The sequence below is a fragment of the Anguilla anguilla genome, chromosome 5 (genome assembly GCF_013347855.1).
Source record: "Anguilla anguilla isolate fAngAng1 chromosome 5, fAngAng1.pri, whole genome shotgun sequence".
Lineage (NCBI taxonomy): Eukaryota > Metazoa > Chordata > Actinopteri > Anguilliformes > Anguillidae > Anguilla > Anguilla anguilla.
Window position 1 is genome coordinate 29,407,788 of NC_049205.1, and position 24,584 is coordinate 29,432,371.

The 24,584-nt window shown below is 39.1% G+C and overlaps 1 protein-coding gene across 1 annotated transcript in view; it reads left to right on the forward strand.

Moving 5' to 3' along the window:
* The window catches only part of LOC118228159 (leucine zipper protein 2-like), a 151,791-nt gene that overhangs the window by 15,994 nt on the left and 111,213 nt on the right, over positions 1-24,584 (forward strand). The window contains exon 3 of the mRNA XM_035419495.1: positions 7,789-7,870. Coding sequence (XP_035275386.1) covers positions 7,789-7,870 — 82 coding nt within the window. The remainder of the gene's footprint in view (positions 1-7,788; positions 7,871-24,584) is intronic.

The window sequence follows — 24,584 nt, forward strand, 5'->3', positions numbered from 1 at the left end:
TTTATAAGATTCAATCAATCAATCAAATTTTATTTGTATAGCGTATTTTACAGCAGTTGTCACAAATATGCTTTACAGTCAACCCTGGCCTAAACAGCCACACGGGAGCAAGCCTAAGGCAACAATGACAAGGAAAAACTCCCTGTGGCAGATGGGAAGAAACCTTGGAAGGAACCAGGCTCAAGGGGGAAACCCATCCTCCTCTGGTCGGCTCAGGGTGCCGACTGGTGACCAACATGTCAGTCAGTTTTATAAGGTTTATGATGTGGCTCAGATGATGGGTGGGGCCGGGTGGCAGTGATGGGATACAGAAGGTGGCGACAGATGTGGGCAGGGTGGAGGCAATGACGAAAGAGGGGCTGGACCGCAGAGGTGGGGGAGACCAGACGACTCTCGAAGCACTCTCGAGGGTTGGAGCAAGAGCCCCGCCGGCAGCGTGGGGAAGAGGGTAGAAACGGCAATTAGGGAATTTGCAATATAGTAGACAGTGGGTAAACTGGCAATCGTATGATTCACTGAAGCATGTATGTTGAAGACATTCCTTAGCCTTTTATATAATACAAAAAATAAATACTGTCTAATTACTGTTACAAAAATTATATTAGTCCTAACAAATGGACAAATTGTTTTCACAATTTTTTGAAAAATAGTTCTATTTATGCTATCCTATTCATATAATCAATACAACTTGAATGCCACTAGTTGAACCATTGTTTTTTAAAATATGCATTCATATGCATATGCATAAATGATTCAAGCAGTTTTGCGATACTGGTAACAGTTTATGATAAGGGTACATGAATTTACATTTGTTAATGCAGTAATTGTCATCATTTCCTAATGTTGTGCATGTTAACTAAGGTATTAATATATATATATATATATAATAATTTATTTTTTAAAAATATTCAGATGGCAGGTATGCCTTATAGCTAAGTTATTATGCCTTGGCAGAGCATGCCCCATATCAATACAGCACCGAGAGTTTGGCACTTTTCAGGGTTCCCCACAAAAATAACCGCAACAACCGCTCTCAGCCCTTTAAAACATTAATTTCTGTACATTCTGACCCCATTTCTAAAGACAGAATTCATAAACTTCAAACGTACATGCAATAAAGGCCAAAACTAAGGGGATTTTGTGTTTTTTTTGTGTTTTTTTTCCCCCTCCTTCTTCTTTTTCCTACCACAAATGCTCCTAGCCCACAAAGAATATGTCTCCCCATTGGTCATTTTACATACATCAACCAATAAAAACATTGGATACAAACACAAAACTAGAAGAGTGCACTCAGTACACATGGGCTGAATTGGGATGAAACGTCAATTTAATGGGAAACTCAGGAAGACTCTCGTACCCACCTGTTTGCTTTTCCGGGCCTCCTTCCTGAGGTTCATCTATACACAATCTTTCGGACTGTGGGGGGAGTGTCCCATTATGTTTGGGGGGGTCCGTTGGCGTGAGCTGCCACGGGAGGTTGTCTCTAGCCAATTGGACTACCTCTGGGTTGTAATTGTTTTTGCCAATGTTCTTTTTGTAGAAGGATTTTGCTGTTTTCCAATTTTCCTCCCATCTAGGTGTTTGGAGCGATGCCAATTGTCCCTTGTAATCATCTGTGACCTCTGTGCAGTGTCTTTCTAGTGTTGCCATTGTACTAGGCTTGTGTGTTTCAACTGTGGGTATTTCTTTTGGCTTGTGTCTTTGCTTGTAGGGTTGTATTTTTTGCTTGTGTTTGTTCAGTGGGTAGGATTGTGTTGGCTTGTGTCTTTGATAGTGGGGAGTTTTTCTTAGCTTGTGTCCGTGCACTGTGGGTTGTTTTTCTTACTTGGCTGGAGGGGAAAACCATAGTTGTATTTGTGTTGTTGCATGTGATGTTTCTGGTTTTAGCTGGTGCCAAGGCCATTAAGAAATGAGAGCATAAGGGGATGTTTGACAGAGCTTATTGAAAAAGGTGTGGTCATCATGGACATTTATACAAGGTCCAAATATATGCATTAGTTCATGAGTAGTAAATGTCTACAGCACTTTGTCCTTTCTGTTGACATAGACATGGTCCAGGAGTGAGCCGTAATCTGTGGTTGGTGTTTTCTTAACAAACTGATGTAAGCCAAACTGAAGCATCATTTGTAGAATGGCGTGATGTGGATGATCTACAAGGTCATAGTTGAAGTCATCTACAATTAAGGTGTTTCTTTGTATTGATTGCATGAAGGTTTGGAGTTTGTCATTGAAGATTGCAGGGGTCATTGATGGTGGTCTGTATAATGTGACAATATTGGCCTTAGTTGAAGCTTTGGTTACTACCACTGTTGTGTGATCAATTCCTTGAATAGAGTTGTTCAATGGCATTGGTGAAAGGTCATTTGAGACTATTGCCATGATGCCGCCTCCTCTCCCTGATGCAAGTGGTCTGAAAGTGCTCTGAAGCAGGTGGAGTTTGGTAGGATGTGGGCTCCATGGTGAAGATTATGTCCATCTTGCAAGAATGTTTCAACAAAACATACGTCAGCTGGGGTGAGTCTTAGATCTGATTGGAGGTCTTCTAAATGTTCCAAGTATGATCTGATGTTTAGAAGGTGTATTGTTATGGTGGAATCTGCTGTAGCAAGAGGGGTCTGTTGTGAGGGTTCGAGCCATTTCTTTTTGCACTGCAGGATTAACTCGAATTGTGCATCAAAGTTGAGAAGGTGTAGGCCCTGCAGTGACTTCACTCTGCTGAGAGCAACATATGCCTGGCCAGAAATGACCTCTGTCCTTCATAGAAACTACAATGGTGTCCAGTGTTTTTCCTTGAACTTGAACTGTGGATAGTGCAGCCCCATGCAAGAGTCAATGGAAACTGCACAAGTTTTGCTTCCACAGGTTGTTTGCCTCTTCCAATAAAGAAATGCACTTCATACCTTTTGATTGGCTCAGCGCCTGGAAAGTTTTGCTTATACTCACTCTTGGCTGCGGCAGCTTTCCCTACTCGCCCACTGTCGAATTTGACCAAGATAGTGTGGACAATTGTGTCTGTGTGTTCGATTCCAACAACAGTGCCAAACAATCCATTAAACAATCCATCAGAGACATTGACGTTGATGGTCACCATGACTCTGGCTCCAATGGCTACAGACGTAATCCTCCAGTGTCTGAGGGTTTGGAGGAAATTGCAACATCAAGTAGATCAGTCTGCACATCTTTCTTTGTATCAATGGCATCGATATGGAAGATTTTACATGGAAGCGTGTTCAGGTGTTCCGCGTTGTGCTCATCAACCTCTTTGTCTTGAAAACATGCAGGGCTTCTGTTGGGTATGAAGCAACTGTTTTGGAGACTTTTCTTGATTGAAACAATTTGATGTCTGCTTCTGAGCAACTGGCTGTGCGAACTGTCATTAGCAGTTGTGCAAACTGTTGATCTTCCTTTTGACGCATGCTTTCAGTGAGTTCCATCATTTGGAAGTTTTCCTCCCACAGCGACCCATGTAGTCTGGCATGGCTGTCTGAGGGAAGTTCAAATACGTGACTTTGTCCAACTGGCTGTAGCTGGAACAGGTCGCCAACAGCTAGGATCGCAATGTGTTCAGTTTTTCTGTGTTTGGTGTCAGGTATTGTTTGTTTCTTGGATCACACATAAAGCTGAGGGCTGAGTGTAGTCATTGCTTCGAGGGCAAAGGCTGCTGTTCCGGTGAATGCAGTCAATAACACTGGACGTTCATCGGGCCGAAAATGTCCAGACAGAGGTTGACCAGCCTCATTGTTTTATAGTGTACCAGTTTGATGATATAGCTCTTACCTACACCTCCAGGTCGAATTAGAAAGATTCTGTATGCTGGAGTTGGCTGGTCATATTTGAGAACAAAGATCATGTCTTTGCACCATTTTCTATGAAACTTCAGGATTTCCATCTGTTTTGTATTCAGGGACCTTATCATGGTTCTGTATTCCTGAAGACTCATGAGAGTTTTCCAAAGCTCAGCACTGAAACGGGTGTGAAGTTCTGAGCAGATAGCAGGGTTGCTGGGATCTAAATCAACATTTGGACTGAGATCATCTTCTTGCAGCTGTCTGTCTGGCACATTCCCTTCGTCTTTTTGAATGGCTCTTTGATGTTCTGCATTGGGTGCAACCACATTCCAGGCATGTTCTGGTGGTCCCATTTGTTGTAGGTCATCAAATGCTTTGTCAATTTCCTCAGTGTTTGTACTGAACAACCGCTCGTTATTGCGAATTGTTCCTTCAACATGAGATTAATGTTCTTTGAAACATGAGAAGTGTCCTTGCAGATCCTGGTCCTCATTGCGCCAGGGATAGTACAACATTAGGAGGTTCCTACACTTGTCTTCACCCTCCGATTTTCCTTTTTGGAATCGTATGACACAGTGGCGTTTGCACCTTTTCATGTGTCCCAGGTTGTGTTTCAGAGTGATGGGAGATGGATATCTGTTTTTGTTGTCACCTTCGCCAGAATTGTCCTCATTGTCATTGAGAATATTTGGGATATGGTCAAGTTCATCGTAAGCACTGTCTCTGTGAGCTGTTGTGTAAGTAGCTGCAAACTCGGCCATACACGTTTTCCAGGATGTCTGGGCGAGCTGCATATCTGTCTAGAAGTGATGTGCAAACTATGTTTTCATCATCATCATCCATGTTATGAAGGACGCTGAGTGGCTTCAGCAGTGACACTCTTTTGTGTTTTGGCGCTGTATTGACAAAGACTACTTTTCTGCTAGCCTTTTTTTAAGGGCAGAGAGTGCAGTCTGTATGCAGCTTCTTGAGCACTGATCTCTCGGTTGTTGAGAAAAGCTGATCCAACTTTCTTTAGCTTTGACTTCACATCATCTCCTCTGTTGTCACTGAGCCAACTTTTTTTTAGCAGTTCACTCATGGCTCTTTCACTTTTCATCATGTAACCTGTGATATACATGATGCAGGATGCAGGAGTATGGATTCAAGATGAACTGAATGTCCATGTTGGCTCGCCATGTCATTTGTCTAAGATCATTTGGTTGTAGTGGTTGATCCATCTTTCAGCTGGCTGACGTTTCAGTAGAATTTGCCTGACTTCATCACTGCAAGTGCCTGCTGGTAAGCAGCTGGACTCACACAGGCTTTTTGTAGTAAGTGTTCTAGGGAGATATTCTCAGGAGTGTCTTTGTCTGCCATTGCCACTATAACCTTATTGAGCAGCGCTTCTTTAGCTTTAAGGTGTTTTTGTGCAATAGCTGGATCTGGTTCCTCTGACTGTGTAGCTATTGGCGTTTCACTGCTTGAGGGATGGGGAAAGTTGAACCTGCAAGTTGAGGAATGGGAATGCCTCTGTACTGAACGGACCAAGTTTCTGCTGTCACTGTTCTCCTCTCCTGGGATTGCACATGTTTGTTATTTGTCAATGAAGGAGACAACTTCGTCAGTGTTGACATCAACTTTTGGGGCATCCTTAATCCATAGGATTGTGTGTGCATGAGGTGATCCACAAGCTTGAAATTCTATGCAAATCATGTAGTCCTGAAGTTGACCAATAGGATTGGACTTTCCTCCTATGAAGTCTTTGAAGACTGTGTCCAGGCGGTGTTGGAAATGGTGTGCCGCTGTCACTGGATTGCTGTGTAGCCAGTTGCATTTTTCTTCCTATATCATGTTTTTCACATCATCAGGTGTGAATATTTTCCCATACTGATGTGCAATGCTCTGAATAACTTCTAGCCATTGCATATCAGCTGAAAGGGTCAGGAACCATGTTGGTATTCCTAACTGTCTAACCATGGCCACTAAGTCCAACAGCACAGTGTACCAGTAGGCTGGAGAGCCACGTGTATTCTTGAGAAATTTGAAGGCTGTGTCTGTACAAAACAGCGCTTGTACATTGTCAGGAGATTTCAGCAAGCCAGCATTTACCCTTTGGTTTTGGAATGTTTGATCACGGCTTTGGTGCAGAGATATTTGCAGATCATCTTGTTGTGCCTCAACCTTGTACTGAGCAGTGAGGTGAGTCTATGTCTTTGGCAAATCGTCCATCTATGTGAAAAAGTCGCTGATTAAAGTACTTTCTGGGTGTGATCTTCTTTGGTCTTTCTTCTGTTAAACCACCGCACCCATAAGGATACTTTGAAGGGTTAGCCAACTCTTCAAACTTGTCGTCCATCAGGAACGTGCATTGTTTTTGGTTTTCTGTGGGAGCTATAGAATAGGTATTGTCTCATCCACAAACTGCTCTTCCTGTAGCAGTGTATCATATGGGATACCTTGTAGTTTACTCGTCTGTTCAAAGACTAGTCTGTCTTCTTCATCTTCAATCTCTGTTAATTTATCATAAGATTGCTCTCTGTGCTCTGTGTCAGTGTTTTCTAGTGCCACATAATGTTCTTCTCCAATTTGTCCAATAGTTATTGTGTTGGCACTCCTTTGTTGTTGTGGACGAAGTTCATGCATGTAGTGAGGGGTGATAGTGTTAATGTTTATGTTTATATTCAGCATGTCAGCCACACCTTGAACTGCAAGGTGATCAGCCCATTAACCATTGTGTAGCCCATCAATGTACAACTTAATTTGTTGGAGCTGTTGTTGGATGAGGCTTGGTTGTGAACCTGCAGCATCGGGCAAAGAATTGGGAAGGTGGAGGAAATGCATGTAGTCTTGCTGGATCTCAGAGTTTTCGAAGAAGTCAATGAGCTTTACTAGTGAGTCACAAGTTGCAATAGAAGTGAAAATGTCTACTGTAGGTAGGTAATGCCAAACTAACTTATTAATTACAAACTAGGTACCCATCCGGACAGGTGAAAGCTTTTCCCGTGATCTTGGTCTTCCCTGAGAGCGAATTAGCACTATTGCACAGATTGTTAATTGAATCTTGCAAAACGCTGGGTTCGTCAATCTGCCTCAGAGGGCAGAGAGGTTTTTACTTCATAGACACTAGCAGAATATGAATCAGTAACTTGACCTATCGATCCAAAAACTAATCACAAAAAAAATTACATACAGAGCTGTAGTGGTTGCCAAAGATCTGTGCTGATGCATCCTGATGGACAGCAGGCTGATGTTAGCATTAGTGCAGATCACTTTCATTTCCTGTCTTTTGAGGCTTTCGACAAATTAAATTGTTCACGATATTAAATTAATTTTCAGGTTAACCTCCCTGAGAATAGGTGGCAGCAGGAGGCAGCCAGTGGACTGAACAGTACACTGCCAAATATATCACAAGACAGTTACTGTTGAAAGCATAGACTGTAGAAAAAATATGGAAAAAGTGACTCCGACTATAAATTTCTATGGACTTGTGAATCCAAAGAGTTTTGAAACTGTGCAAGTGCAGTTTTTTGACCTGGCCTTGACTTCATGATATAAGGGCCCCCCTTTTTCCTACTGCGCAGTCTCTGGTTTCAATTTGTAAAACAATAAATAAGTAAATAAATCCAAATTATTCTTAGTCTTACATTTTTCTACAAATTATACATATTCACAGACAAACTGTTTCCAGTTTGTTTGATTTTCAAATAAACTTTTAATTGCAAATCCTTCATTTGGTTTTTCATTTGAGTGGCAATAATATCAAGTCAACATAAACTGTGTGATCTCTGCAAACTAAATCTTTTTAATTACTGTATTTACAGAATAAAGGGGGCTTTAAATATTTAAATATTTGTTGTCTTTTTAAGCCACATGAGGTATCTTTATTCAGATTCCAGACAGGGAAATGGTGGCAAAATATTAATGAAAGAATAACAAATTTACCACATTTATGAAGATCTGAATATCACATCTGTGAGCATGTTTTGTGACATGGCATTTCTGATGATTGGTTTCACAGGGACGAGATGAAGTCTCTCCAAGCAGCACTGCAGAAGCAGCTGGATGAGGCTACAGAGAGAGCAGAGAAACAGCAGGCCACGGTGAGCGACCAACCACACTTTCTGTTCCACTGTACCCATCACTTAGGATCCACACCTGAGAGCCTCACCCTGTCACCTTGGGACCAGACCTCAATGCCTCACCTTATCACCTGGGACAGAAACCATGTGGTCTATCACTCATAACCTAGATCATATGATCTTACCCTGTCAGTCACAGCATAGAACATGTGGCTCTCAGAACCTAGACCACAGTACCATCCAGGGCCCAGATTACATGGTCTCATCCAGTCACTCGGGGCTCAGATTATGCAGTCTCACCCTGTCAATCAGAGCCCGAACAGTGTGGCCTCACCTTATCTCCAGGGGCAAATCTCTCCTGCAAATACATGATCAGAAGTGATACTCCCATTTTAACATTCAGTCCATGACACAAACATCATTGGTATTCAGTCACAGCCTGTGCTGTTCAGTGTTACTGCAATCATCTGCTATTCATGCAACTTTGCTGGGAAGAGGGATGAAACAACTAGAGCCTCTGCAGTAAGTTACAAACTGCACACCTACACAGCAACTCACTGTCATAGTCATTCCCTCACTGGGCTAAGGCTTGCCTATTTTCTGTCCATCTGTATATACCGCTATTTAAATGTGGCCTGACAAAAAGTTAGCTCTGATTTTAATTAATAACCATGTCTGTTCAGTATTTTATTCTCTCATCTACCAACTTAATTATCAGCAATAGTGTCAAAAAGAATGGCAAACAGTGGCTACTGAAGTCAGTTTTTCTTTTTTTTTTGTGCAGCTCAGACATTACAGAGAGATCCATAGCTGCAGTGAAGTAGTTACTGAAGCATACTTTCCAAAGCAAAATGTTACTCTCTATCGCAGCTGATTTTATATTTTTCACAAACCTTGGAAATATTATACAGTTTATTGAACACCAAAAGAGGAAATTCACTACTATAATGTACAACAAACTAAGTGAGCGTATGTGTGTGTGCGTTATGTGAGGAGTGTTGTATGTTCTCCTGCGTGTGGGGTTGTGCAACATAGTGAGTGCGCACTGCGGACATGTGTTAAAGGAGAACAGAGAAACAAAATGGAGTGTATGAATGGAGGGGTTTTTGAAAATAGATAGAGCTATTGACTAAACAATGGCACACGAAGCGTACCAAACAGATAAAGGATAACTGTATGGCTATCAGTGTGTTACGACCAGTTAGTATTTCAAATAGATCACATGCCAGATCTGTTCTGTGTGTGATATTTATTGGAACTATCACAGCACGGTGGATGACTTAGAGCCAACCAAAAGAGAATGGTAACCCATGGAAAGTTTATATTAACCATTAAAACACAATAACTACTAGCATCATCATGTACATTCAATCATAAATGTTGCTACATTCATTCCATTGCTAATTATGCTATATGCCCAGAGTTACAGCCTTACTTGAGTCGTTTGGATTGGTTCCGTTGTTGGAATGCTTTCTGGTTTCCAGTGCAAAATTCATAGGAGTTGCCATGGAAAAGGGGCAGCCCTTCACCCTTTTCTTCAGTTCAAAGACAGCTTGATCCTTGTCACAGGCCACTTGCCTTGTGGGACTTGCACTGCAGGATATGTTGTGTGTGTCTCTCCTGGTTCCTCTAGGACCACTGCTAATTGTGTAGGAGTGCCTCGTTCCTCCCATAGCCAGTAGTTGAGGGTATACGCGAGATAATCGTGCTTTATTGAAGGCCTTGCAAACTCTTCCCGGTGTGCGAGTTCACGTGAGAGGGTGACTGGAGAAAGGTGGGGTGTCCAGAGAGAGGAAATGGAACAGACAGCGTGAACCTCCATTTTATTGAAGGTTGCATGTTTCAAATTCACAGTAAGCCAATACTGTAACTAGAAAGCTGTGGTAGGAGGCATGGAGTCATCCGTTGAAGTGGACATGTACTGTAGGCTTTGTAGTTTTTCGGAGTGTCTTTTGTAGTCCATGGTACCTACATAACTAACCCTCAAATTGTCCTAACAGCAGATGAATCTAACCTTGTCTAACCAAATTTTATTTTCTCACTATTTATTCAACCAAAAATAAACCAACATTGCAGAAGGCATGCATGAAAGAGTGTACCATTACTGCTTCCACACCAATAAGAAGGTCATCATTAGCAACCGGTGCTGCTTATCAAGTGCACATGATTATTCATCCTACCACTTGTAAATGGTAAATGGACTGCATTTATATAGCGCTTTTATCCAAAGCGCTTTACAATTGATGCCTCTCATTCGCCAGAGCAGTTAAGGGTTAGGTGTCTTGCTCAAGGACACTTCGACATGCCCAGGGCGGGGTTTGAACAAGCAACCCTCCGACTACCAGACAATCGGTCTTACCTCCTGAGCTATGTCACCCCTGTATATAAAAGAAGCAACTTTGATAGTTTTTATCAGGAACATTCAGGTTTAGGTTAACCCTCTGGGGTCGAGAGCTCCGCCGGCGGAGCTCGACAAGATGAAATTAACTTTCGTTTCTATTTGGATGATTAACTTCACGTGCTGTTATCATACAGACGCAACAAAAACATTGACAGAAACCTTAGAATCGCGACTTTCCAATGCGCCTATTGGAAAATAATATGAATTGTTTTAAAATGTTCTAAATTTGATTAATTAGATCATGTATGCTTCGTTAAACTTTACTCATTACTATGTGAATTTCGCTCAGCAGGACGTCCGCCCAAATCACATTCACATGTTAACAACATTATAATTACTCTCCATAGAAGGAGACTAAAGGAGGGGCGATGCGAGATCCATGTGAGAAATGCCAAGTCTGCGAAAGCAGGATAGAATGTCAAAGTGTTGCCTAATTCACTTCTTTTGAGGTGAACATTTCGTTTAATTTTGGAAAATGGTCCGTCCGGAAGCCGACACTGATGAAGAGCGGTGTCATTTCGAACAGCGAACTGATCCAGCTGAGGATCAACTTCATGCGTAAGTATATTTCTTATGATCATATTGGTAAATATGTGTACTGTATTGCAACGTATCTGTGTGTTTGTAGGAATATCCAGCAATATGCGCGTTTGTAAATTCCCACACTACTAACGATTTGAACTATTGCATCTCAAAATTATAGGCTACGCTCTCTGCATCTGGTTGTGTTAGAATTATCAGGTAGACTGTATGTTTTTCGATCATATTGGTAATAAATAGCCCGTGGCGTGGCTAAGATTCTAAAACTGATGTCCTCGCACAATCGATATTAGCATACTGTAAGTAAATTCGGGAAATAGCAATATAATAACCACTTAGCTAAACAGACCTAGCCTACTTCAGATTGAGGCATTGTTATTGATGAGTTGCGTGTAGTTGAGCTGGAATAGCAATGTTTATTTAGTTTAGCTAATGTTGTTTCGTTGATAGCTTGCATTATTTGTAAATGTGTGCCTTATTACATTCTCTGTGTGTTTGTAGGAATATTCACTAATATGCGCGCTTGTAAATTCCCACACTACGAACGATTCTAACCATTGCTTCTCAAAATTATAGGCCACCTCTCTGCGTCTGGTTGTGTTTGTTTGGTTCTTTGTTTGTATATGATGTAACCATGTCACATTTCCTAAGTTTTGTTTTCATTAGTAATTTTCACCTGTTGAATGAAATGTGCTATATAAATAAAGTTTGATTTGATGTCACATTTCCTAACAATTTTGTTTTTATCATATTTACAGAGATGCTGATCAGGAAACACGGCCTAGTTCACCACTAGCTAAGAGGCCACGCAAGCGTTGCAAGAGTACACCAGTCTCATCTCATCTTCCATGCGTATAGTTTGCTTCAATAAATGTTCTGAAAATCAAAAGATGTCTTTGTTTCTGTCTTCTAAATGGCTCACTGAGTCTTTGTCTTAGTGGTGGGGAGGCATGCGGCCAGGTGTGAATAGCCTACTTAGCTGGCAGGTCGTCCTACCCAATGCATATTCATTACAGAAAGGCCATTTGCCCTCCCATTCTCACCTGGTGTTGAAAAATAGTAGTCACAACACTAACTTTTAGCAATGTATTTTATATTTCTCATTGGATTTGCTAAAATATTTTGTCATTTTTTGATACCCAAGACCTTGATGAACACATTTCAGTGACCAAAAGTCTTAGTCACAATTGTTCAGTGTGCTTTATTACAACATTCCTGTGCATGTTCAAAACTACTGTTTACAGTTTGTGTGTTTTTAGAGCAGTTTACAATCCACACATGATTATGACCTACTTACTGCTGCCATATTATTGTAGCTGCGTCTGTGCTGAAAACAAATATATGAAACACTTTGGAATCACTGTATATAAAGTTGATGAAATTTACACAAATGTCAGAGCATCGCACAATCACCAGTGTGCCTCATTTTACCCTTAGACCCCAGAGGGTTAAGGACAAGATATATCTGTGAAGATCTCAGAGGCAATTGTTGCTGCTCATCAGTCTGGGAAGGGTTTTTAAGCCATTTCCAAACAATATGAAATCTATTTTTCTACAGTGGGAAAGATTATTTACAAATGAAGAACATTAAAAACAGTTGCCAGTCTAACCAGGAGTGGATGTCCCTACATATTCATCCAAAGGTCAGATGCAAGATGCTCAAAGAAATGACAAAAAACCTTAAATCTAAACATGACGGATGTTGAGTTTCAGAATGGCTTAGGTCTGCAGAATTGCACCGGAGTGAACCACAAGACTTCTGGAACACTGTCCTCTCAACAGATGACATCAAACTGAAGTTGTTTGGCAGTAATGCACAATGCAATATTGGCAAAAACCAAATGATAAAAAACAGGCATAGGACTTGGATGTCTCACAATCATTTATGTCCACCATGACTTCCTCTCTGTTACAATGTATTTGAGAGGAAAATGTGGGGTTGTCTGCTAGACAGCTAAAGCTATGACAAAGGTTGATCATGCAACAGGACAATCCTAAACAGAGCAGTAAATCTATGTCTCAATGACTGAAAGGAAACGAGTTTGGGAATGGGAAACTCAATGTCCAGAACTCTGTTGAGATGTTGTGGCAGGACTTCGTTGAGATGTTTTGGTATAAGAGAGCTGTGCATAAAGGAATGCCTGCAAAGATCAATGAGCTGAAGCAGTTCAGAAGAAGTGGACCAGAATTCCTCTGAAGTGCTGTAAGAAAATGATAAAGTGATGCAGAAAATGATTACTAGGAAGTTATTGCTGCTAAAAGACATTCTATAAGCTATTGAATCACGGGGTGCACTTACTTTTTCCACTTAAGGCTTCTTAGGGTTTGCTTATTTTTGGTAAACTCAGTAATGTGGTATTGTTAGATGAGGGTAGGTGTATCCACTGCTTGAATTTTGTGAGGACTAGAAATAGTTTAGATATGTCCTAATACAGTGTTTCCTGTGGAACTGATCTCTTGGTGTGGTGGTGGGTGTCCGAAGGGGGGGGGGGGTGTAGCAAAGGCGAAAAGGTTTAAGACTATGAAAACATAACCTCTTGAGTCTTTTTAAAGGTTTTTTTAAATATTTAAATCTATCTTTTAGCTCTGACAAGCTCTTGATACAAGGAATAGCAGTTTTCAAGAGAGAAAAAGTAGTAAAGTAGTTTTAGATGTACATTAAAACCATAAAAGGTTTGTTAACCCTTGTATTGTTTGTAAATATTGAAGCAAAATAGGCCTGTATTTTGAGTTATGGTGGGGTGAGAACAATTAAAAGAGCACATTGTCCATCTAGAAGTTCTATCTTCAAGAATAGAGGACTATATAACCAAAACTGATACTCAAGAAAAGTTACATATTGCACTTTAAAAAGGACATTCTTCTGCTAAATTAACTCAATTACCATGACAAAACAGTACTTAAAACATTCTATCTTTTTATTTAACAGTATAATTTGAGCTGGGTCCACATTCAAAGCCCTCTCTCTCTGTCTCTCTAACACTCAATGACAGAGTTTACATGCATTGTCCATGCAAAAAAAGGAAAAAGTGAGAAAAATGGCTTTAAAGATTCTGTTCTGTTACATTCTAATTCTAGTGAGAAGCATAATACAAAAATTTCCTAACTAACTTAGATTCTTGATTAATGTATTTTTTATTAGCTAGTGTTATCTGTATTCATTTCTGGACACTGCAGCAGCTTGTGAGACTGCTCCTCTCGTTATAATCATAATCGTCATTAGAATGCAGCCCTCTTTGTCAGCTGTAGCAACTGTAGCCTAACTCAGTTTTGCTAGCTCACTACATTCACAAAACCTTTAAAATATACCCTTTCTCTTTCGTTTTCATGGAAAAAAATCACCATGTTGTAGTATGGAAATGGAAGTAGTTGAATCACTCAAACATTTTAAATACCCTCAAAAATATATATTTTTTAATTTGCGCTGTTTTGGCGATTTGCCAGCTATTTTCGGCCGCGACATCCGACGCCTTTCTCCAGGTCACCATTTTAATCAGATGTATTGTACCATTATAACAGCAGCTCTAGATAAATAAAAAAAGGGTAGGCATGTAGGCTACGTAGCTCAACTGGAACAGGTTTCGCTTCGGCTCAAACAAACACTGTTTATTTTCACATAATGTTACATATTTATCACATGGAATGCCTCAACTGCATGAGGCATTCCACTTGCCCGAACAGAGTTATGATCCGCCAGTTGTCATCACCGAATGATAGTTCACGCCAGTGCTTGAGATGGGCAGGAGCTGTCAGGACTTGTATACGAGTACCGACTCTTCCTTTGATTACCAGCATTAATTTATTTTAAACAGTATGTATTTTGCGGAGTAGGTACCGGCACTTATTTTGGTCCAATTCAAACACTGGTTAACACTATGGTATTTTTGTAATTTGAAGCGTCGCTACCTTCCTTTTCGTTGTCTTTCGGTCACTGAAGAAAAAAAAGTGACGCTTTGACAGACAGTGCGACCTTCGCGCGCTGCAAGTCTTCCGACCACCTCAGAAAGGAGCAAGCACAGAGCGCGGCCTAGGCTCTTTTTGAAAATAAATATGTGGACGCGACAGTATGGTTTTGAAAGCTCATTTCGGCAAGTTTAACATTTTTAATTTATGAATTTAATATATAGGCTATATACAGTATATATATATAATTTGTTATTTTATAATTTTTTATTTTATTTTAATTATTATTTTTTTATTATGGTGTGGTGGCAAGGATTTTGCCGTGGCGCCACGCCACGGCAAAACCTTACCAGCGGAAACGTTGCCTAATATGTAAAAACCGCAAAGTCTCAGGTCTGCATTTATTATATCTATGATTTAATTTACAGAATGCAAATAATGCTGCCACTCTATTGGAATCTATGGTTAACATAATAATTGGAAGCAAAATAATTAAGATTTGATACATTTACTATTTAATATTTTAAATGAGATTTAATTCTCAACTCTCTTCAACCTCTAAATTAACTTTCAATCCTGCTATTAGCTTTCAAAGACTTGGATTGTATTGTTGTACATCTGAAAATTATGTATATTGATTGGTGTTATTCACGTAAAAATTTACATGTTTTAGAAATGTGACTCTTTATTTAATCAACATTATTTCTGGTGCATGCAGTGCATGTAGAGTTTCAGAACTTATTATAAGGTCTTAAGTACAAAATGTTTGTGCGCCTATGAGATTCTCAGAAATCTCTCCCCACCATCATAATTGTGGGCATAACACGTCTGAGGGGAAAAGGAAAGGCACACTAATCTGTCCTTCAGTGAATGGAACCATAGACTAGTAACAGCAGCCTTTTATGGTTTATATAATAAATAAAATAGAATAGGACACTTTATGATAGAATGTATCACTATGTCATTATACCTTATCATAAAATCAGAAATCCAAAGTGCAGTTGAATGAAAAGGCACTGAAACATGAAAATGAAATGAATTAATCTCAGGGGGAAATAACTGCTGTATCAGCATATGGTATTAATCATATACACCCTAACTTTTCACTGTGATGTAACACTAATGGCAACTGTGCTGTAATGCTGTACTTCATTGCTGTACTGCATTCAACCTCAACGATTGTACATAAGCTGTTTTTGTCACAATAGTCCCAACGCCTTCTGTTCCGAACAGAATACCATGTAAAATATGACTACATGCAGAGCCACGGATGCATGCAGTGCGTTTCAAATCAAACTCAAGGAGTAGCATATTATTCTCCTGTATTTATTTATTTATTTGAACTGTACTGGCTGTCAATCATTCAGATGCAAATATGACCTCTGGGCTTACTAACTTGATCAAGACAGGCCGATGGGGCTGTGACCTCTGTTTGATGTCATCAGGCGAGTCTGTTGGATGTCAACGATAGAGTGTTATCTGTTCTCCACAACAATAGAGAAATCGCAAATGATTGGAATAGCTTACTTGCAAGTGCCTTCACAATACCAAACTGCTTTGCATCATAGGCATTTTAACAATAACTAGTTAAAGAAGAACTAGTTAAAGAAGGCTAGTTTTAAGGTGTGGTAAAATAAAAACTTTTTGTAGTTGAATTACAGCATGGGAAAAAACTGAATTTCTGTCTAGTGTAGAGATTTTTTTAAGGTGTATATGGAATTTATACTCAGTTCGGTAGCCTGATGGGGACAGGTTTTATGAACTAGGCTCTCAGTATAAACACTTAACACAGTGCATCTGGTACGTGCTGCATATTGCATGTTGCACTAATGTTACCATGATATATATGTAACGGGTAGGACCTTAGGACCTGGGAGATATCGGGACTGGGAATGGACAGAATGACATTTCCTATAAGGCGACGCGAGAATTCCGTTCTGACAGGGCAACTTGCGTTTGTACGGAAGTGCTTGAATCCAGCGTGGGAATGAAACAGTGCTTTTGGCTACTCGTGTGCATGTGAATCGGCTTACTTGCAGGGGACTTGCTTGGTAAACCTATTGATTACGGCTGTTGCATCTGGTTCTGAGCGATATAGCTAATATACGCCCAACAAGAATTTGCGAAGCTGGCTATTTGTGGGATGAGGCCCCAGCCTGAGGGGGGGAGCACATTAGTGAGTCAAGTCATTGGTAGCGCACCAATACCCTGTTGTAGGACTGCTCCTTGAATACTCTTGAGGTTGCCGACGTTTGTAATCAAGGACCCAGCCTAGTTCCGTCGGTGGCCACTGTTTTTCTCTGTGACATGTTGTGTATGGAATTAGTTTTAGCCCCTTGCACCTTGGTTTTATGGGTGTGGGGAATTGTAGTTTCTTTTATTTTATATTCTCGCTTAAAATGGTGTAGGGTGGATGGGCAAAGTGCAATCAACAGACGTAGGCATTCTAGCGAATGGGCAAAGTGCAATCAACATATATTGTAGGTATTTTAGTGAATGGGCAATGTGCATTTAACAGACATTATAGGCATTCTAGCGAATGGGCAAAGTGCAATCAACAGACTGTAGGTATTCTAGCGAACGGGCTAAGTGCAATATTATTCTCTGGGTATCCTCTAAGATAAGAGTCTAAGATCCCTAATAGTTCTGTCGTGATATTAAATCTTCGGGCAAGTGCAATAGTTCTCGGTGAGAGGCAATTATTTAATATTTAATTGCATGCAATACTCACTGAAGGACCGATTGTAGTGAACCACCTGACATATTCTGAATATAAACCCTCATTTTGAATATAGTTTTGATGGTGTGACCATTCTTAACCCAAGGTGCGGTGAAATATCTTTTGTATTGATGTTTTTGAGACATTTTGTGTGATCATCTTACAAATTCTTACGAATTCTATTGAACTATTGCACTGTAAGCTTGATGAGATTTATATTACTCTGTATGTTGTTACTTATCAGAATTAACTTTCAGAGTGTGTACCGCTATTTGTCTGAAGTGCTGTATGTCCTAGCCACATTTGCCTTGCCTGGTGTGTGCCCGCCCATGGCCATTGATAATTTGTGTGTGAAGTTTTAAAGAATGTTCTCGTGAATGATCTAATAAAGAGAGTGTATATATTCCCTTGTACCATCTTCCATCTTGTCTCCTGCATTATACCTGTGTGGGGTATTTTTCACCCAATAACCTTCCTAGGGCCTCCCACCCTTATAATTGGGAGTGGCGTAGTCAAAATCATTAATTGTATGGGAGTGTCCCCACCTCCCGAAGGCCACATATACATGAAAAATATGAACAAATTATTACTCTTAATGTAAATAAATAGCTGTCAAATCAAGCTCCTTAGCCCAGTGGATGAAAATCATGTCCTTTAAGTGCCACACTTTCACATAACTTAAAGGGAACCCCGCCTGTTATGACTTGTAAGCCTTAATATTGTGTAAATGCCTTCAATTATATAAATATGTCAGAGAAATCACTTGAAAGATTGTATTTATTTTAAAGATTTAAAAAATCCTTCAACTCATAGGTTGCCATTGTTATTACAGTCGCAATGCACTGCGGGTAGTGACGTCAAATGGTTGCACAGGTCTCGGTCCATTGCTCTTGTCCACTGACCTCCACTGAAAATATCTTCTGTTTAGCCTTTTTGATTCAAGCCAGACCTGAACATTACTCAGCAGGAAAGCACTAAGGACAGCCCTCATCAGTTAAATCAAAACGATAAAGATTAGAGGCCAGAAGAGACGAGAGTGGGGCATAAGAGATTGTGTCTGTGCACCAACTGCTTGCCTATGCCAACAGAGACAGAAAAGTTGCCTGTTGTAAAGAGCTCCACTTTCTAGCAGCAGCCGTTCAAAGTCACTTGACCATATGGATCAAACAATCGTTTTTGGTGAAACTGAAATGTGTACATCATCCCCATTAATTTAAAATAATGTTATTATTGATCCGCGTTGTATGAGCTTAAGTTGGTGATAATACCTCCTTTAAATGCATAATCCCTAGTGATGATACGTACTGATACACTAACATGTTTAGTTATTGAATCCATCCTATTCACAGATATCCAGTGTATCACATCACACACAACTTCTGTGGCATTGTATTGATATTTCTCACTATTAATAACTGCAACTGCTGGACAAAACAACTGAGTTGACCTCCATTCAACCATTTTACATAATCTACTCAAAGCGCATTGCGCGTCTAAAATAACAGGATCTCCATTGGTCAAAATTTCTATTAAAGGCTTGGGTTTTTTAAAATAACTGAAATCTTTTGTGTGGTTTTTACAATGTATTTCCATAGTTGAGGGCATTTACAACATAACTTTCTACATGGGGAGAATTGTTTTGGTTGGAGACATGTCACCAAAATTGGCCACCTACTGTTTAATATAATGTAGAAGCATCATCTGTCCACTTCGAAGCTCTGGACTCCATCTTCCCAAAGCACCTTTGAGCTTTGTGTTTTGAATGGACCTCAGCTACTGTATCTCAATAGAGTGAAGGTTTTTTATTTCTTCATAATTTCAGCCTTGCTGTTTTTAGGGTTTCCATTTAAAGTGATCTTTTTAACAATGTATCGCTGTGTGGTAACATGGTCTTCGCACTTGTAATACTGACAATATGAGTATTACTTGGAGACAGTTCATGGGAGATGGGAAATTGTGCTAAGCTGACTGTCTGCCAGCCTCTTGTTTCTAGCACCAACACCGAAGACTTTGTAAAGCAGGTATATCTCTTGTTAGACTTGCAAGTGTTGTCATTTGACAAGCCAAGTTCTGAGTCTGACTAGTATAAAAAAGAAAAGAAAAGCCAGTAACATTCAACAAACTGTATGCTTCAGATGCATGTATTTTGACTCATTCAGTTTTTTTATACTTCATTGAAAATATATACTGTATGTAATTAGCAATTCATTTTTTTCTCTTTAGAGGAGCAGGTTTATAAAGCACCCTACCATTTTGGGTATAGGTGAAGAGTATAACCATGCATATCCCACCCTTATGGGACTGGAGGTATGGATATGTGAAAAGTCAGATAATTTATACAATGAAAAATAAACATGACAGCAGTGAAATATTGACTATTAATTTATTCAATATAGTTTGTAAACTTGCCAAACATATCTTTCATTTACTTGCTAATAAAACTTGCTAATGTGCTAAAGTAGATAACCTGTCACATGCTTTATCATCCTAAATTGATGAAAGCTCATTTTTAAAAAACCCTAAATTGTATACTACATAAATTAGCACCTCACACTGAGGTGATGCGCAAATCACTGTCCTGTACTATGTACAGTGATTAATTGCCAAACTTGGTGTAATTGTGGCACATTCAGTTGAAGGTGAATTGCATTCATTTTCAGGGTGAAGTGTCCCTTTAAATTGTGTTAAGGAAATTAATGAATATCTATACCAGAATTACTGTGACCCCTTAAGAGCAAGCATATGTTTAGTATGGCACCTCAATAGATCCAACCTAACCAGAGTTCAATTTTAAAGAGATAAATGTGAGATGTGAAAGTGAGATTAGCTTTGTGCTCCGACATCTTCAGTCTCTGCTGACACTGCGCTACCCCAAAATAGTTCACCGTCTTTGGATACATTCAATGTTATTTGGAGAAGGGGAATAGTTGTCAACACTTTTAGGATTGCAGAAGGTAGTCATCCCAGAGGAAAACTTAACATTTCAAAATTACCTATGCTCAGTGTTGAAAGATATATGATAACAATATCCAATAATCAATAATCTATCATTGTATCCCAGTGGCTAACTATTCCTTCTGAAGAACATTCAAATGGACACATAAGTTTATATAGGAAACATTGTAAAGGTTTTGCAGTGTTTCTAACACACTGAACCCAGCTAGCACAACATGTTGCTACAAATTTTATGCAATTTGCAGTACACTCTTAGGGGAAAAAAAGTTTCCATACAGCACCTTAAAGGGTTCCATCCTTTGGCAGATATAAGACTCCTCATATGGTTCCAAATAGATCATCTATACAGGTTCTTGCTAAATCGTGGTATTTATTTACTTGTAAATGGTTCTATATAGAACCATTAGTGTTCTTCCATTTGAGTTTTCTACAGAAATCTAAATTTAAAATTTTGATTAGTATTCAAATAGTTAAACAGATTTAAATAGTTACATGTTTTTTGTTATATATAATATTATTTAAAGGTAAACTATTCAGATTTTTTGCAGCCATTCTAGACTCGGTGTTCATGTCTTCCTCCATCCTCAACCCCACCCACAGCTCCGTTGAGGACGCACCCTTGAGTGCTACAAGCAATATGTCAAGTGAAGAAGTGAGGTGGTCAGAGATATTGACACTACTCCGTAGTGTAGCTATTTTGTGTTTTTCCACATTTGGTATTTAGCCCCTTTGTGCACATGTCAAATCTGGCCAATCCTTGCCTATTTAGGGGATATCCTAAGCTCTATAACTCCAGATGTGAGCATCACAGAGACTTGAAAAATGGCTTAAATGAAGCGAGAAATTTGTACCATATGTAGATTAATTATATATTATATATAATATATTCATAATTTAGAATGAATTAAAGTGCCACAAAGGCAATTGTCCAGGTAAAAAAGCAAAAATGAATTTGCTCTTTTTTAGTTTGCAATGAAATACTGAGAGATACCATATATATACAGCAGGTTAAACTATACATGTACTGGATCACAAACAGGGGATATGTAGAACTAATAAATCTATGAAACAAAAACTAAGCAGTGTACCCAGCGTCTCCAAATCTATCCAAAATGTCTATATTACATGTATGCATTGCTGTAAATCACAACATATTCACATAGTTCACTACAAATCAACTGTTTTGACTCAAGAAACTCACTGTTGCATCATTTTCAAGTGAGAATTACAAGCTTTCCGTCAGTACAGTGGTCTAAAATATCTAGGAGTCCAGAGGCATATCAAAAATTTCTCCAAAAATGAATAAAATGCTTTTCTGTCCATTATAAAGCATATAAATGAGTCACTTATTAAGGTTTAAAATGAAACATTGATATCAGATTTTTTTTTTTTTTTTGAAAAGCAAAAACATTGTCACACAATGCAGTACAGTACCTAAATGTGTAATAATTAACTCTCGTATGCATTTTTGTACTCTACAGTATGTAGATGTTTGTCACATCAGTATGTATGTTTTCTTGTATGGGGATGGGACAACTTGAAAACAATATTCAACCGTCCACCACATTCTGGCAATGTTCCAACTCTCACGTCATAACTGGTGCTTCACAAAAACTACTAAGCTGCCAATGAATGCTTACATTACAGTGTGGAATATCCTCATTATAAAATACCAGTAACCTATTTAAAAAATAACGTATATAACCAAAATATTTTGAGCAGTAATACTTGCATAGCAATGATGAAATGTTATCTGTGTTCAGTAGACAGAGACAGAAAATCAATGCTGTAGTTCTCTCCTCTTCTGTCTTACTCCAGAAACGGTCAGCTTGGTCTATCAGCAAACATATGGCTTAGCTATGTTCAGAAGTCCTCAATAATAATAATATTTTCCAAGAAATTACGAAAATCATTGATAACGTTTTGTCAGGTGTAGTGTCTTTTACTGCTACCACAGAGTGAATGCGTAAGTGAAGGCGATGATGAGAACTTTCAGTTACGCTGAGCTATAAAACGCTATTCCAAAAGAAAAATTAGACGTGTTATACATCGTTAGAAAGCTTATACTGTCACCTACTGAATAAATGAAGGATGGAGGAGGATGCTTATGAACATGGATAGAATTGCATCCTCGTATGAAGTATTACTGCTCAAAATATTTTGTTTATGTTATTTTTGAAATTGACTGTCTTTGAATGGGTTATTTAATAGATTATTTCACACTGTGGCGTAAGAGTTCGTTGGTAGCTCAGTCATGTTTGTTTCATGCACCGATTTGATGTGAAGCTGGAACATCTGCAAAGCTCTTCAGATGGAGGAATATTGTTTTAATGACATCCCACCCCCTGCAATGAAATATTTAAAAAATATGAGAGTTAATGATTACACATTGAGGTATGTGTACCACAGTGTGTCACAATTGTTTCGTATTATTTTTCAACGTGATATCAATGTTTCATCATAAACTATCATAAGGGGCAAATTTATATGCTTTGTAATAGACAAAATACATTATATTCATTTTTGTAGAAATTTTGGATATGTTTTTGGACACAAAGAAATCTTTAGTAGTTTAAATTGGATTTTGCACACTTGTGGGCACGGAGTTTATGATCCAGGACTTCCAGGACCAGTATAGTTTTACCTCTTTTATATTTGAGATCTCTCAGTATTTAATTGAAAACTAAAAAAGAACAAATTTTTTTCCGCCAAGATAATTGCATTTGTGGCACTTTCTCTATCTAAAATATGAATATAAACTAATCTAGGTTAGTGTTGTAAATGGTACAAATTGTGTGCTTCATTAAGTCATTTTCCAGGTCTCTGTGGTGCTCACACCTGGAGTTATAAAGCTTTAAATAGGGCAGCCCCTAAATGGGCAAGAATTGGCCAGATTTGGCATCTGCACAAAGGGGTTAAATGGAGCTTCTAGGAATTTTTTTTCTCACTGTCACCTCATTGCAAGAAGGTCCAGGTTCAAATTTCAAGTTATCCCCATATCCGTGAGGGTTTCCTTCCGCGTACTCCCGTTTTCTCCTACTGTCCAAAAACATACAGATAAGGCTAATTGGAGAGTTTTAATTGCCCATAGGTATGAGTGTGTGAGTGAATGGTGTGTTTGCCCTGTGATGGATTGACAACCTGCCCAGGGTGTATTCATGCCTCTTGCCCAATGCACGCTGGGATAGGCTCCAGCACCCTGTGACCCTGACCAGGAATAAACGTGTTAGATAATGGATGGAGGGTTGGAAGTTCATTTACATCTCAGGTTTATAATATTTTAGCCATGTCACAGAGGAATTCCAGAGCTATTTTGGCAGTGAGATCCTTTTAGCATTAAGCGTCTCCCCTTGATTATGCAAAGGATCAAAGAAGGACTCATTACAATGGATTAGAGGTCAGACTTCTGACAATAGAACTCTATCAGAATTTCTTGTGATTGATGGTGCTTACTGAGAGAATGTGCTGTAGTTGATGATTTTAGATTTTTGTATATGGAATCAGCTGGAAGACCCTCTGACCTAACTCGTCCAGAGAAAAAATGATTTTAATATTGCTTTGGTTATCTGTATGGTATTAAGAAACGGATGATTAAGTATAGTTTTTAGCATCACTGTTATAGGCTTCAGCACCAAATGGACTTGACCCCCGCAAGAAATGTTTGCTCCCACAAATCAATCACTATCAGAACATGTTAACCTGTATATCCATCAGATGAACTGTTAAGAGATGAACATACATGCTGAACCTTTAAATTCACCAGTATGACATAAATACATCTGGGACACATCTGTAGCCGTTCCCCCACAGTTGCCGTTCTCTGTATAAGTCACCCCAGGAATAGGATTTACGACACTGTAATATTTATCTTGTGAAGGTATTGATTTACTTGTTTGTATTCAGGTGTTTGAAAGGTGTATAGATCCAGACACATAAACACAAAAACAAATATGCACACATTCAAGCATTTGTAGTTTCTGATGCAATCTTTCATTCATCTGTTCCAGCGTTCTCAGTCGGGAGAGAAGATGTGACTCCTGATAAGTAGCCATATTAGAACAAAAGAGGAGTGAACTGCTGTGTAAGATGAAATCAGTAGAGCAGAGTCACTCAGCCTTCAGGCCATTTTCCAGAGCAATAATCAAACTCAAGAGTCTGTATTCACAATTGTTTTCTAATTGATCTGAGCATAGTCGGCTGGAACAAACTTTAGCAGC